At 56.9% G+C, this 14,903-nt stretch overlaps 1 protein-coding gene across 6 annotated transcripts in view; it reads right to left on the reverse strand.

Moving 5' to 3' along the window:
* Dgkz (diacylglycerol kinase zeta) overlaps positions 1–14,903 on the reverse strand; it is a 42,489-nt gene that overhangs the window by 3,961 nt on the left and 23,625 nt on the right. For 2 of the 6 annotated variants that reach the window (XM_028878954.2, XM_028878956.2), the window contains exons 2-23: positions 7,929–8,037; positions 7,525–7,620; positions 7,183–7,257; positions 5,647–5,703; positions 5,267–5,335; positions 4,312–4,383; positions 4,105–4,221; positions 3,951–4,022; positions 3,584–3,679; positions 3,285–3,367; positions 3,129–3,189; positions 2,929–3,042; positions 2,702–2,842; positions 2,116–2,194; positions 1,893–1,952; positions 1,727–1,788; positions 1,558–1,631; positions 1,366–1,477; positions 875–1,074; positions 491–591; positions 302–381; positions 136–205 (exon numbers count right to left, since the gene is read on the reverse strand). In XM_028878954.2, coding sequence (XP_028734787.1) covers positions 136–205; positions 302–381; positions 491–591; positions 875–1,074; positions 1,366–1,477; positions 1,558–1,631; positions 1,727–1,788; positions 1,893–1,952; positions 2,116–2,194; positions 2,702–2,842; positions 2,929–3,042; positions 3,129–3,189; positions 3,285–3,367; positions 3,584–3,679; positions 3,951–4,022; positions 4,105–4,221; positions 4,312–4,383; positions 5,267–5,335; positions 5,647–5,703; positions 7,183–7,257; positions 7,525–7,620; positions 7,929–8,037 — 2,000 coding nt within the window. Of the gene's footprint in view, positions 1–135; positions 206–301; positions 382–490; positions 592–874; positions 1,075–1,365; positions 1,478–1,557; positions 1,632–1,726; positions 1,789–1,892; positions 1,953–2,115; positions 2,195–2,701; positions 2,843–2,928; positions 3,043–3,128; positions 3,190–3,284; positions 3,368–3,583; positions 3,680–3,950; positions 4,023–4,104; positions 4,222–4,311; positions 4,384–5,266; positions 5,336–5,646; positions 5,704–7,182; positions 7,261–7,524; positions 7,621–7,928; positions 8,038–8,327; positions 9,804–14,903 lie in introns of those variants that run through there. The other 4 variants (XM_028878957.2, XM_028878955.2, XM_028878953.2 and 1 more) reach the window with 3 other exon arrangements.

Genomic DNA, 14,903 nt, shown 5'->3' on the forward strand with positions numbered 1-14,903 from the left:
AGATGGCTGGCTGAGTATGAGGAGTGTCCTCGTCCCAGCCCAAGTCTCCTTTTGCCCAACCCAGGGTCCCTCAAAGGAGGCCTAGCAGGCCAGAGCCCAGGGCTGCCCAGAACTGACCCTGCAAGGCAGACTCACCATCCAAGAAACACCACTTGGAGGACAGCTGGTGGCACATCGGGGACTTGGCTCCAGCACCATCGGGCTCCTGGTGAGACAGAAGCAAAGGTCAGCTGAGCCACAGCTAGTCTGGGAAGAAAGCTCAGGGGGCCCCACCTGCTGCTGCTCCCACTGCTGTGCTGACCTGCTGGAGTCTCTCGATGTGGGCACGGCAGAGCTCCAGGTCACTGTCTCCAGGGACCACCACAGTGCCCAGAGGCACAGCTGGAGGACAGAGAGGCCTTTCAGCAGCTAGCTGCATGTCCTTGCTGCATGTCTGCAGGCAGCCCAGCAGCCGCTCACCCCTCCCTGCCCGAGCCCTGCCGCCACTCACAGGCCTCCCTGAGCTGCTCCTTGTCGTAATGCAGAGCCTCATAGTCGTGCATGCTGACCCTGCTCACCTGGATCCGCAGCTGCTCGGGAACCGGCTGCTGACTGTGGAGGGGCCAAGGACAGGGAACTCAGCAAGGACCCTGCCTAGGATACCAGTCCTCAGTGGGCGCAAGGCCAGGTGCTAAGAGGGCAGCCTGCCTGCCTCCCTCCCCAAACCCTTTATTTTGGATGCCAGGACAACCTCTAGCCTCCTCGTGCATGCTAAGCAAGTGCTCCTATTACCCAACGACAGGGCCCTTTGCAGGCCAGGAAACCAGAGCTCAAGTAAAGCAGAGCCTGGCTCCAGGCCCCACGCACGGCCCAGGACGGCTAACACGGGACCTACTCGCTGTGCAGTGGGGCCGCACTCCGGCGCTTGGCCTTCTGCACCATGGTGGCCTGGTTGCGCAGGGCGATTCGAATACGCGATGCTGCAAGCTTGCAGGGCTCCCCATCCACCTGCACAGGGATGGCCTTGGCCGTGGTGAGCAGCACTTCTCGGCACTGGGTCAGCCGCTCGCCGTGCCCACCCACCTGCAGCGCCGCCTGTGGGCACAGAAGTCTCAGGTCAGGTGCTGGGCGGGGCACGCTCTGCTCTTTCCAGAGGTGTTCTGGTGAAGGCAGAATGCAGAATGGAGGGGCCAGACAGAGGCATTGAAGACTCCCTCATCGGATGGGAAGTAAAGTGCCTTCCGCTACACCAAGAGGAAGGAGAGTCATCATCCAGCAAGGGAGCAGAGGCCATGGAGCCCTAGGCCAAGTAAGGAGCTGAGGTGACCGCTCTACCCTGGCCAGCGAAGGGAAAGGTAGACACAGTTTAGGACTAGGACCACTCACCAAGGATGTCATGGTAAAGCCGATGACCTCGAGGTAACCATCATCATGCCGCTGGGGCTCAAAGTCATGGTGCTCCCCAGGGTGGCCCCAGGGCATGGTGCCTGCACAGTACCTGGGGGGGGGGCAACAGATGGGCTCAGGCATGGGCTCAGTGGGCTGGAACAACGGCCCACAGGAGCCCTGCTTCCTCACCTGGGGATGTTCAGGAAAACGATGCACTGGGGTTTCAGGTCCTGGATCTTGGGGGTTAGGTCCATCCCATCACACTGGACACAGGAACGGGGAATACAGTTGGGGAAGGCACACAGCCCGGTGGCCTCCCTCCTACGGGACCCCAGGATGTGTCGGCCGGCCTCCTTACCACTACTCGGATGTGCTTGGCTAAGTCCTTGGAGCTGCCCATCAGGAAGTCGAGAAGGCCGTCTGTGAGAGATGCAGGGTGTCATCAGCTCATGACAGGGGCCCTCCCCACCACTGTGTCACAGGGCCCCTGTGACCTGCACACCGGGGACAGCCGGTCCCCAGACTCACCCCAGCATAGAACATCTTATTCCGAAAACGGCTGTTGAACTTCTCCGGGTTGGCTTCTGGTAGAGACAAGGGGTGGTGGTGTCGTCAGCCTGCTGCTGCTTCCCAGGTTATGGTGGGAAGGAAGACCAAGGGAGCAAGGTCTGGCCCTCCCTGGGACACCCTTGAACCTCCCACGCCTGCCCTGGCCTCCCAAGGTTCCTTCAGCAGGAGGATGCTAACCTCGAGACTCATGAAACTCCAAGGTGACGTGGGCATCAAAGCCCAGACTGAAGTAGTTGTTGAAGACATCCAGGGGCAGCTAGCAAAATGTCAAGGTGTCGGGATGAGGAGGTGACTCTCGGGGGCCAGCTTCCCAAGGCCAAGATTAGCAGTCATTACCCTTGCTCAGTCCATTTACTTCTAAAGGCTTTCGAGTCGGGAACAGTGTGCCAAAGCTTCCCCAACCACCCCTGCGGCACTGCTTGGGAGGCCCTGTTCTTGGAGGACCTGCTGGGTCCTTAATGGCACTGCATCCCCACATGCCATATACTCTATCAATATTCCCTCCAGGAACAGGGACTTAAGTCTTGTCACGGCTTAGAACACAGCCTGGCATACTGGAGGCCCTCACTTAGCATGTGCCAGGAGGCTGAGTAATAAATCAGCTTGTAGTGGGTACCCTTATGCTCCTGGGACAGAAAGAGGCTGGAATGTGAAGAACTAGGAACTCTGCTTTCCAGAATCAGGTAGGAAGTGTGTAGGGTCCAGCAGGTCCTTACGAATCCCAGACCCATGAACCCCTGCCTAGTAGCCCTGGCTGACCTACCCGGTCAGTGGCTCCATCATCTCGCTCCTCGGGTCCTGCCTCAGGGTTGGGCTCTGCTCGCAGGTCCCAGCGGTCCAGCTGTACCACATTCCCCTCCTCTACGTGGGAAAGGATCTTCGACACAGGCTCATCTGTGTAACCCTGGTGGAAGGAGGCTGAGACTGAGCGTTCCCTGTGGTCAGAGGATGCCCTTCCTCCCTGGCAACCCTCTTCTGAAGGGCACTTACCCCGCCCCAGTTGAGGGTGCGGGCCAGGTCGTTGCCAGTACCCAGGGGCAGGATGGCCACAGGGGGCGGTGGTTTTAAGCGCAGCTGGTCCAGGGTGGACAGAATCCAGCCAACCTGGAGGAGGGCATGGCAAAGTGGGTCAGCCAGGCCCGAGATGGGGGAGGAATGCATGAGGCATGAGCCCGGCTCACGGAACTCACCGTGCCGTCACCCCCGCAAGCCAGAATCCTCAAATTATGCACTTTGCGGTACATTTCCAGCCTGGGCCAGGGAGGACAGGAATAGTCAGGAGACATGTGACAGAGCCAGAGCGAGGCAAGCCCCAACTGTCCCGGAGAGCCTGGTGGGGTACTCACGCCTCCCTGGGTCCCCCCTGGCTCAGGTCAAAGACTTGTCGAGGATTCAGATACCACAGGAAAGACTGGATAATCTTAGCGCCCTGTAGGGACAGTCGAGGGACAATGAGGAGGGGATGAGGGGACAGGGTTGTGGGCACCAGATACAATAAATGGTGAGATGGGACAGGGTCCTCTCAGGGCCCCTGGAAAAGCGAGGTAGGGGCAAAGGCCCAAATGGTTCTAGAACAACTACGGGCAGGCGGGTGTAACACTGGCCACCTCTCCCCGTGGCTCGTGGGTAGAAAGCTTGTGCTCACCTGGTTACCACCGCTCTTAGGGTTCACAAACACCAGCAGGGGCTTCATGAGGGGGGATGGGGTGGGCCTGATAATGAAGGGTCTCCATCGGCCTTCCTGGGAGACAGAGAGCCTGTAAGCACTTGTCTGTCCTGGAAGCCCTAGCTGACTTCCTCCTCGGCATCCCTTGCCACAAGTGAGCACACCCTCACACATCAGACCTTTCATGGGCCTGTCCACAAGGAACAAGGACGTTGATCTCCCACCTCCTCAGACCCCCAGAGCCCAACCTGAGCCAGGCTAAACTGGCAGTCGGGTCCACAGCCCTGGACAGAGAAAGAGTCCCCTTTCCAATTCCTGGCCTCAATGACTGCAGGCCAGGCCTAACCTCAGGTCCTTTCTTGCTAGATCTCCTCTTGAAGGACGCTCTCTTTTTCTTCTTGCTGGCCTTGAGGGTATTCTGCAAAGGAATCAGGGTGTGGGTGAGGTGTGACTTGTAGGTCCCCTCGGACAGAGATGCTAAGAGTCAAGGAAGGACTCACCTGGGGCCTCCGGGCCCTGAGGATCCAGGTGGGTGGGATGACCACAGCTGCATGCACCCCCAGGGAGCAGGGTTCCTCAATCTGCTGCAGCATGAAGCAGGACACCTTGCTGTGGTACTGGAAGACAGCATTGGCAAGGCTAAGCTGGGCCAGGATGAGACTGGGGACCCACCGGAAGCCCAGCGCAGGCTCACAGAGACCACTTACTGCCTGCTTGCACCAGGAGCAACTGATGGCCACGATCTCCTTGCTGTGGAAAGTGAACTTCTGCTGGAAGCCCTGTGGACCAACAGGGTGGCTGGGGCACAAGGTGGCTTCGTGGAGACGCAGCCTTGCTGCCGCCACCAACCTCTCCTCACCCAGAAAAACGAAGCACATTCAAAAACAAAAGCAAACAAACCCAACACTCCAAGTGTAAAACAAGCCCGCAGGGCAGGGCAGCTTAGTGGGGAGCCCATGAATGCGCAGAGCCGACTGCAAAGAGCTGAGTGTGCACTCCAGAGCTGCCTAACTGGGGACTCCTTCCTGCCCCTAGACCTAGACAGGCCCACAGAGTTCTGTGGCGCCGCCTCACTGCACCATCATATCCGTGTCCTGTCCACAAATCCTCGTCAGGGGCTAGTGTGCGTAGAGCACGGAGGAAAAAAGAATGGAGGGATGAGCCCCTGCATTCTTGAGAGTCAACAGGCAAGGAGGGGAAAAAGAATGGAGGGATGAGCCCCTGCATTCTTGAGAGTCAACAGGCAAGGAGGGGAAAAAGAATGGAGGGATGAGCCCCTGCATTCTTGAGAGTCAACAGGCAAGCAGTCAACAAGTGGACAACAGTGCTGTGTGGGAAGACGTCCTGAGCAGTGCGTCCACAAGCCACTGTCCCCAGGAGGCAGGGAGCCTGCTGCCTAGCTCAGGACACCACACACAGACAGCATCCCTCGTGAACTACTCAAGGGATGAATGAAAAGTCAATAGACTTCTCACGGGGCCCATGAGAGTTCAAAGGTCAGACACCCACACCAGAAGACAATCCTCTTCCCTCCCTTGCTCAACGCAAAGACCCAGGGCATCGCCAGGGAGCTTGGGGACTGACTGAATGCCAGCAAACTGGAGACCCCACACTGGATACACGACCAGTGGGCAGCATGGCAGCGCCCTCCGCAGGCCTCACCTTCCCACAGTGCCGACACTTGCCATCCTGACGTCGCCTGTGCACCCAGTGGTGTCTTACGAAGGTTGGCTGGGGAGGGGAGAAAGGTCAGGGCAATGAATGAGGGGCTGGAGAGGGAGAGCCCTGAACTCAGCCCACAGGAACCCTCCACAGCCCCTTGTAGAGATCAAAGGAACTGCATGCAGACTTCTCCACGGCCTGGAGCGAAGGTTGGATCTCTCTCTCTCTCTCTCTCTCTCTCTCTCTCTCTCTCTCTCTCTCTCTCTCTCTCTGAGTGGCCCCAGACCTCCAGTCTAGAAGCTGACTGAACCCCTGGTGGCACTGCAGAGGATCCCTCAGGTACTTGCTCCCTGTCCGTCCCTGCTGCCCCGCATGCTTACCTCACGAACATTCCTGGAGCCTGATTCACGGAAGGACGGCTTACAGCGAAAATTGATCTGTGAAATATTGCAGTGACCACCAAAATGTCAGAGCCTTCTTTTGAACAAAGTCACCTAGAGTCAACCTCACAGGCAAGGAGAGTCCCAAATCATCCCAAGAACCCCTTGGAACATGGCAGACCCTGTTCCCTGGAGACCCTTAGGCAATGTGCTAAACCAGTTCGTGTCACCTTCATGATTTTTTTTTTTTTTTTTTTTTTCTTTTTTTTTTTTCTTACAACACACACCTCTCAGAAGCCTTCTTGACCACTGGCCATAGGGATCTTTCCTTTTGTTTACTTAGGATACAGGGATGGAGAGGCTAGGGTAGGGGTCGGGGTTCATGTCCACCTCACACTGTGCTGAGTAGGAGCACTGTTTGCTCATCTTAGTTATTCCTCATCCTCCAGCATTCCCAGCTCAAGAGAAGGCAGACACCAATCCCTCCTGCGGCTATACAGACTGACACCTGAAGACCCTTAGGCAATGTGCTAAACCCAGGTTCGTGGTCACCTTCCATGATGGGTTTTCCTTCTCTCTCTCCTTCTCCCTCCTTCTGTCTCTGTCTCTGTCTCTGTCTCTCTCTCTCACACACACACACAGCCCTGGCTATCCTGGAACTCTCTACATAAACCAGGCTGGCTTTGAACTTGAAGAGATTGTCTTGCCTTCCAAATGCTGGGATTACAGGCATACCCCACTATGCCCAGCCAGGATACATTTCTACTTTTCTTTCCCCACAGTGCCTGCTTCAGTCTCGGAAGAGTCACAGGAAAGCCTCACTGTACAAGTCAGGGACAGGACAAATGAACCCAAACTAGTCTTGCTGGGGGCATTTCTGTTCATAAAGACTTGTCACATGATGGCCTGGACTTCCGCAAGCAAGAGAGCTCTTCTCTTCCATGCCAGACCTATTCCCTGTCCTGACGGGCACCTGGCCTGGCATTCCCCTTCCCCTCCCACAGGCATGCTTGGAAAATGGTCCTCGGGAAATATCTTTACAGAGGTAGCATATAAGAAAACAGATGGGCCCAGTCACAGATGAGCATTTGGAAGTTTGACTGTTTTGTTTTTATTTTCTGGAATTGGGGGCTGAAGCCAGGGCACTGTACAAGCAAGACAACTACTATAACCCCAGCCCACAACGGCTCTTCTGAATTAGGCTGGACATGGTAAAACAGGACCCTGGCCACCACCTGCTAATTCACGGCATCAGGTAACAGTCAACGAAGCTCACTTCTAGGCCATGCTCACTCTAAAGAGTGAGGAAGGTTCAACAGCTAACACACGGGGAAAGGCAAGGTTAATGCAGGCATCTGACTCAGGGCCTTTGCTATGGGGCTCGCTGGGTCATCCAGGCAAGCTATGCTTGTGGAACAGGGATGTGCGTGCATGGAGATCCGTGTGTGTGTGTGTGTGTGTGTGTGTGTGTGTGTGAGATCAACAGAGCTTCAGCATCCCAAGGGGAGGGCACAAAGGCTCAGGAGCTGCACGCACCTTCTCCAGCTGCTCAATGCATGGGGTGTGCACCACAATCTTACAGGCTGCACACTTTCTTCTGGGCACTGACTTCTGCTGCAGGACAGAAAGAGGGGAGGCCCTGAGGCACCAGGTAACTCAGCCCTAAATACCACCTCAGGTCGAGCAAAGGGCATGCTCTATGGGTGGGGTTCCAGTCCCAGCACCTGTCACCAGACGAGACCCCCTCCCCCTCCCCCTGGAGCAGCCCCGGGCAAGCGCAACCAGGTGGGAGCAGTGCCCACCGAGAGGCTGCGGCTGCTGCCCACAGGTCTAGATCCACGACACCACCAGGGGGCAGCAGGTCCCAAGCTCACTCACCAGCATCTTCGCTACGCAGTACTGCTCCCCGACATAGCAGAAGTCACCGGACACGTTGGTCTCAAACCAGATGTGCTCCCCATAGGCTGCTGACTCCTAACCCGTGGGATGAGCAGGCTCAGTGTTTACCTGCCGCCGCCGCCGGCGGGACCCTACCCATCACCCACCTCCCAAAACAAGCCCGCACAGCCACCACAAGCTGCTCTCCTCTCGTTTTCTAAACTGCTCTAAGCCTGGCTCAAAGGCTGCTGCCTCGCCCTTGGAAGTCTGCCCAGACATGGGGGCTTCTCTCCCAGCTGCCCACAAGCCCTGGGTCCTGACTGCTCAGCAGGATCCAAACCCAGCAGGGACTGGCCCCGAGTAGTGTTGGGGCTTCCTGCCCTGCCTAGTGCACAAATACTCACACTCCAGTCCACAGTGCTCCGGATCTGCCGCTCCGATTCGCCACACGGGGCCCCAGACGTGGGAGGAGGGGGTGCCAGGTGCTGGAGGCCTGACTTGGTGATGGCTTTCCTACAGAAAGGAAGACAGCTGAAGTCCCGGGGCCGGCTGAGAGCTTGCCCACTCTACTTCCTTCCCGCTACCCAGAAAAACCGCCACCCGGGACTAGCACACAGTACAGGACGGAGAGACCCACAGAAGCTCAGGTGCCCCGAGACTCCTCTCCAGGCCCTTCTTCCAGCACCGCCCAGAGCTGCTTCCGAGGGGGCCACCCCAGGCTAGGCAGAGCTTCTCAGCCCTTCCTGAGCTAGACCCCATGGAGGGAGGCTACACCACACGCCCTGCTGACCTGCTATACCTACATAAGCAGGGTGTTCCAGGGCTGGGGTCCAGCTGACTTCCGCCTTAGAGCTACCTGGCGTCTGCGAGACAGTGGGCGCACACGGGCAGGGATCGTGGGGCCCGCTGCAGTGCCCGAGGCTCTTTGGCTTCGGCCCCCAAGCCCCGGGTGTTGGCCTGACGGCCACCGCTGGCTGAGGCGACGATAGTGCCCATGCAGGCCCCAGAGAGTCTGGCCATACACCACGTCAGCGGGGAGCAGGTGGGAGGAGCCTCTGCGTAGGCAGCGGGACACGGGGAGCAATGGCCAGGTGCCCTGGTGTGAGGAGGGCCTTGGTGTCCTGGCACCTGGTTTGGCATCACTTGTTGCCCCGGCTGTCTCATCTCCCTCCTGGGCCCCTTCCTCCTCCTCCTTCATGCCCATGAGCCCAGCCAACAGCAGGGGTGTACCCAGAAGCTGGGCCCCAGCAGTGGCAGGCTGTAGGGTGGGCACCATATCCACCATAAAGCGAGGATTGCAGGCAGGAGGTGCGGTGCTGGACCGCCTGCGGCTGGCTTGGGTGCCCACCCCGCATCTGGGGAAACAGCCCTGGAGCTGTGCACTGGAGCGGCGCCTCTGGGCCAGTGAGGAGGAGGCCTGCCCTGCAGGGGAGCGGCGTCGAGCCTTGCCTGTGGGCAGCCCCACACCACTGGACCGCTGCAGCCTCTCTCCAGGACCTGGTGCCTTCCGTTGGAAATGCCTCCTAAAGAAGGTCTCCATGCCAGGGGCTGTTGGGCATACAGACTCAGAGTGTCAGGAGCTGGGCTAAGCTGAAGCCCACCTGGGCCCCACCAGCAAACAAGGGACACTTCCGTGCGAGGGATGAGGACACTGTGGCCTCCATTAAAGTGCTTGTAGGGACCAGGAAGAGCAGGGAACTCAGGCTTAAGGCTACTGGAGAGCAGATACTGTTCTCAGCTAGGATTCCTCAAATCTACCCCAGGAGTTTTTGGGAGATGGGCTTCACCTGCCCAGGCATTAGAACCAACAGAGACTTGAGTCTAAAGGGTCCTCATCTACCCCTTCAGAAATGAAAACAAAAGGCAGCCTGGGGATCAGACTCTGCCTAGGGAGACTGTAGGGCCCTGGAGCGTTCCCGCTCATCCGGCCTTCCTTTTGCCCCAACATGGACCAGGCTGGGTTCCTCTCCTGGGATACAGTGCAACTAAGAAAAAAAAAAAAAAAAGACCCAGGCTCTCTGCAAGGGATCAAGGGAGCTCAGTCCTGATGAAATCCCTACACTCAGCCCCAGCTTTGGGTTTAGACACTGGGAAACCAGGCTTTAGAGAGCTGTAAAGACATGTCCTCACCATCCCCAGGAAAGAGTGCTTTTGTCTTAACTTGGGGGATGCAGTAAGAGGCTTAGGCTAAAAGAAAAGCCTTCTGCCTGGCAGTGGTGGTGGTGCCTCGGGGGACAGAGGCAGGTGGATCTCTGTGAGTTTGAGGCCAGCCTGGGCTACAGAGTGAGTTCCAGGAAAGGCACCAAAACTACATGGAGAAATCCTGTCTCAAAAAACCAAAAAAAAAAAAAAAAAAAAAAAAAAAAAAGAAAGAAAAGCCTTCTGAATTCTGGATGCCATGTGTATACATCTCTGAGAACTTCCTGGTACTGAGTGGCTCTGTCTCACCTTTCTAAAGAGCAGAGATAGCCCAAGGTGTGATACCTGAAAAATCCCTTAAACCTTCCTGCCTAGGGACCCAGTGCACCACATTGTCCCCAGACTCTAAGGCTTGAAGCCTCAGGCTCGTAATCCTAAGCTTGAGATAACCCATACAGCCATGCAAGCCCTCCAGAGGCCCTCTCCCTTTACCTACTCCCTGTTCTCTCTTTGCTCCTTCCCAGGCCACTGGGGTCAGCTTCCTCTGCTCTCACCTCTCCTACACCTGAGGAATGGCAGGAAGCCTCCATCAGTTGAGGGTGATAGCTCCAAAGAGCAGTCATGGAGGCCGAAGTCACAGCCACGGGACAAATCACAACCAAGAACGAGAACAGACAATTCCTGCCTATGGGGGCCTGGCTGAAGCCCAGAGCAGGGATGGGGTACCTTAACCATCAATGAGCAACAGGAAGGACAGGCTGGGAGCACAGTCCCACCTAATCTATGTAGCACCTGATCTCACTCCTCCGTCTACCCTTGCCATGGGTCTTGGGCAGGTAGCTTCAGGGCCAGTCTAGGGTGTAAGGAGAAGGAGGTGGGCCCAGGGGACAGAGCTCCTGCCGTCAGTGAGCAGGGGGTAGCTGTGCTGGGAAAGCAGCATGGAGACTGGACAGGAGGTGAGTTCCAGAAACCTAAAAGCAGACCCTGCTAGAAGAGGGCTGGTTTCCTGCCGAAGTCGGGGCCATCCAGCTAATATGAGTCCACTATGCCCACGCGAGCGCGCGCGCGCGCGCACACACACACATGCACACAGTGAGTGCCCAATGAGAAATCGAAGGCACAAAAGGGCAGCATACACAAAGCCCCCAGGCAGATAGTATAGAGCAGATGGATCTGTCCCCAGGTATGGCTAGAGTACAAGGCCCTCTTGGACCCCGGGACGGAGGTGACATGGGTTAGAGAAAGGGCCATAATCTTAACACCCATCCTATCCACCCAGCAGCACCTACTCTGTGGCAGGCCTTGGGTAAAGCCCTCTGCCCGCTCACTGATCCTGCCATAGCCCAAGGAGGCACGGCTGACCCACAGATTTATTATACAGATAAGGATGAGGTTCACAGTGGTAGGAGCATGCCCAGAGTCACACAACCAGCCAGTGGCAAAGTCCAGGTCCTGTGCCCAAGGCTACTGGAGTTAGGGTCCACTTTCTGCCCCGGGAAGAGGAAGCTGCAGGCCTACTTGCCGGATGCTGCCAGGGCCCTTGCTTGCCAGGCCTCCCCTAGGGTGTCAGCTTTCCTCACCGCTCTGCTCAGGCCCACGGGGACAGCTGCCCAGCCTGGGGGAGATTAGTCACCAGACACATCACACCGCCTGATGCTAGTGTCACCCAGAAAACAAAGGCCACAGTCAGTGTGGGGGAGGTGCTGCTATGCTCTCTGGGCCCTCCCTGCTGTCCCCGACCTGCATGACAAGACAAGAAGGAAGCAGCTCTTGTTAGGATGCATGGCCGCTTATACAGAACCCACGCCTGCCGAGCGCGCGAGCGCTCCAAGACACACTTGTAACAAATGTTTCCTCGGCTGCCCCTGGGTGCAGCCTCCCAGCAGAGCACAAGGCCAAGCCAGTGCAAACGGCCATGTACCATGGACCTCAGTTTCCCTGTTTGTCTAAGAAGACTGTTCAGATTGCTTTACTTCTTAGGACAAGCTCCCCTGATGGACACTGCCACTCCCAAACACCACTGGTTCCACGGCCCCCTCCTGCTGGTCGGTCCCATGTTTCCTGTGCATCTCATCTCTATAGAAACTTTGGTCTAATGGCCAGAGATTGCCTGATTTCCCACTTCCTATCTCTGCAGAGGCTGGTCCAGGATCTGATCAGAGGCCTAGCCTGGGCTGGGCCTGGCAGTTCCTGCCTATTATCCCAGCACTTTGAAGGCTGAGACAGGAAGACTGCTGTAAATTTGAAGCCAACCTGGGCTACACAGTGAATTACATTGGGCTACAGTGTATAACTGTATTAAAAAGAAGTAATAATAATAATAATAAAGCTCAGCACGGTGGCGCACACCTCTAATCCCAGTACTTCAGAAGCAGAGCAGGTGGATCTCTGTGAGTTTGAGGCCAGCCTGGTCACCAAAGCGAGTTCCAAGACAGTCAGGGCTTCACAGTGTGACCCCATCCTGATTGATTTAATTACAAAACAAAACAAAAAAGCAAATAAAAGAAGCCCTGTTTGGGCCTGGGGTTCTCCCATGGTTCAGTTCTGAAAAGCCATTCTTCTCACCTCATTCCCTGTCACCTCCACACACCATGCAAGTACAGGTAAAGGTCATGGGGGTGCCCCAGAAGATTCTCACACCAACAGCAGAGCAAAATGGTTGCCCCCAGGCTGCCTGGTTTTGTCTGGAGCAGCCAGCTACACTCAGGAAGGACAGCATACAAATGGCTCAGAGGGCCCCCCCAATCTCCACCTGACCCCTAGGACCCTGATGAGGACAGGTCCATGGGAGAGTGAGGGATGCCATGAACAACAGGTATGGCGATGCCAGGCCATGTGCCCTTGGTGAGCAGAGATGCAGCAGCAGAGCTAAGGCCGTCGCCCGTGGGGTTAATGGGACCCAGCTAGGAAGGGGTGCTGGCCTCCTAGCCAGACCATTTCACAACTGATGCCAGCTCCAAGTAAAAAGAACAAGCACTATGGACTGGCACTTGGGAGCAGAGGCAGGAGGCAAGGTCATCCTGGACTACACAGCAAGTTCAATGTCAGCCTAGGCTACATAAGGCGTGTCCGTAAATAAATAAATAACCTAGCATCCACCACCATGCCCTTCAGCAGATCAACTAGCCATTCCAAACCCACGCTCCCATGTGTGAGATGGGTTCACACCACGCAACTTCAAAGGCTAGCATAAGGGACATTCTGTTACACGATGCACATAAAGCACCTGATGCTACTTGGCAGACCTGGAACATGGCAGAACCCCAGGGCCTATGGTCGTGCCACCTCCTGAGGTTTGTCTCTGCCCACAGCGGGGGTGGGAACCCAGAAAAGGAAGCAGGAGTACCCAGCATGGCCACCACTCACCACAGGAGGAACAAAGTCCCGTAGCCACGCCACCTGGGTGTCTGCCCCTCCAGAGGAGTGCCCTCTGCACTTGGCAATGGGCTGGTCCTCAGGGAAGCCCCTGCCTCCAGAGGAACCTGTGCAGGACACCAGTTGGGCCCTGCACAGCGGCTGTGTCATGCCATGGGGAGGGTCCTACAGACCTGCTCCATGAAGGCTGGGCCTGGGGTAGGGCACCTAGACTCTACAAGTCCCAGGATGAGGGCCTGCCTGGGTCAGGGGGACTGCTTGCCAGAGGCCACCCCTGGTTGTTGGCTCCCACAACCCCAGGGTCGGGGGAAGAGAGAAAGCTAGCAGGGTAGGCTTGCCCGGGCTGGTCAGGCAGGGTGCTGACTTTACCAGGTCTCCTCACTAAAGAGACTCTGCCCAAACAAAACAAGGACAACACACGTGAACAGGTGGGCCAGGACTGGAGCAGGGCTAAATAGCCAATCAGCCGGTTCCGATCCGGGCTTGGTGCGCTCTCCAGACCCTGTTCCTTTTCCATCCGATGGGGGAGGCCCTCATCTGGGGGGGGTGCCTGGTCCTACCCTGATCTACCCTCCCCAGATCCACCCAGAGAGTCGTAGGAGGGAGCAGGAGGGGAGGGAGAGAGGGAGTCCCACTTTGACCTGATCTGGAAGGCAGGGCAGCAGGCAAGAGGTGGACAAGCAGGTAGGGGCTGGGGTCCCAGGCGCCTTGGCTCTTGCTCCGGTTTGCTCCGGCTGCCGGACTCTGCCGAGCAAGTCCTAGTTTGGAGAGCTAGCTGCAGTGGCTGCTCCTCTGCCCCTCCCCCTCCCCACCCTCCTCCCCCCAGCCGGAGACAGCCGTTATGAAAATAGCCCAATTGGTAACCGACTGCACTTCCTCTCCCAGTGGTGGCTCCTGGCCCTCCAGCAGGCAGGCGGCAGGCGGTGGTGGGTGGGCGGGCGGTGCACGCCAACCGGCGCAGGAGCCTGGCCTCCTGGAACCTCTTCCCCAAGTCCCAAGCCAGGCTGAGTGACAGCATCAATACACTCTCCTCCAGTAGCAGGCCAGCCCACACTGGTCTGGAGAAGGGAGACACGGTATTCAGAAGGGTAGGAGTGGCGCCCCTAAGACAATCACTTACTGTCTTCCTATGTCCACGGGACAGGTTTTTATGGGGTCTCGAGCAGCTAAGCACACTGGTTCCAGACAAAACAACCACAAAAATAATTATCTATGGAGCACTTCACAACTTAGGCAGCCTTTTCTCACCAGCCTTATTAGCCAGGAGGCTGGTGATTCCCCTGAGCGGGAGGCTTGCTGTCCCTGCTGAACAGATGGTGCACCTGAGGATCCCGGCAGCCCCCCGCGACTCCGTCTCAGGAGCAGCTGAGCTGGGCCTCCAGAGCCTGGACCTTCTGGCCCTGTCAAGGGGGCCAGGAGTCTTTCTGAGTGCCCGAGTCCATCCGTGGCAGCTAGAGAGTGTTTAGGAGAGGTCAGCTGGTGTCACAACCTGGTACGCCAACACCCCAGCTCCCCCAGCTCATGGTCCTGCCATGGCTCACTAGGGAATGGCAGCTATCAAACTTCCTGAATCCAGAACCACTTTCTACTCTTAAAAGAATAATTACTAGCCGGGTGGTGGTGGCGAGTGCCTTTAATCCCAGCACTGGTCTCTGTGAGTTCGAGGCCAACCTGGTCTACAGAGCAAGATGCGGGACAGGCACCATAACTACCCAGAGAAACCCTGTTTCTAAAGCCTATATATATATATATATATATATATTTGTTTGGTGTGTATTTTCGAGTGCCACAGAGTATATGGAGGTGGGCAAGGGCTTTCGCTGCTGAGCCATCTTGCTGGCTTATTTCACGTCTCTGCAAACCTG

This window comes from Peromyscus leucopus, chromosome 4, assembly GCF_004664715.2.
Source record: "Peromyscus leucopus breed LL Stock chromosome 4, UCI_PerLeu_2.1, whole genome shotgun sequence".
In the NCBI taxonomy this organism is placed as follows: domain Eukaryota; kingdom Metazoa; phylum Chordata; class Mammalia; order Rodentia; family Cricetidae; genus Peromyscus; species Peromyscus leucopus.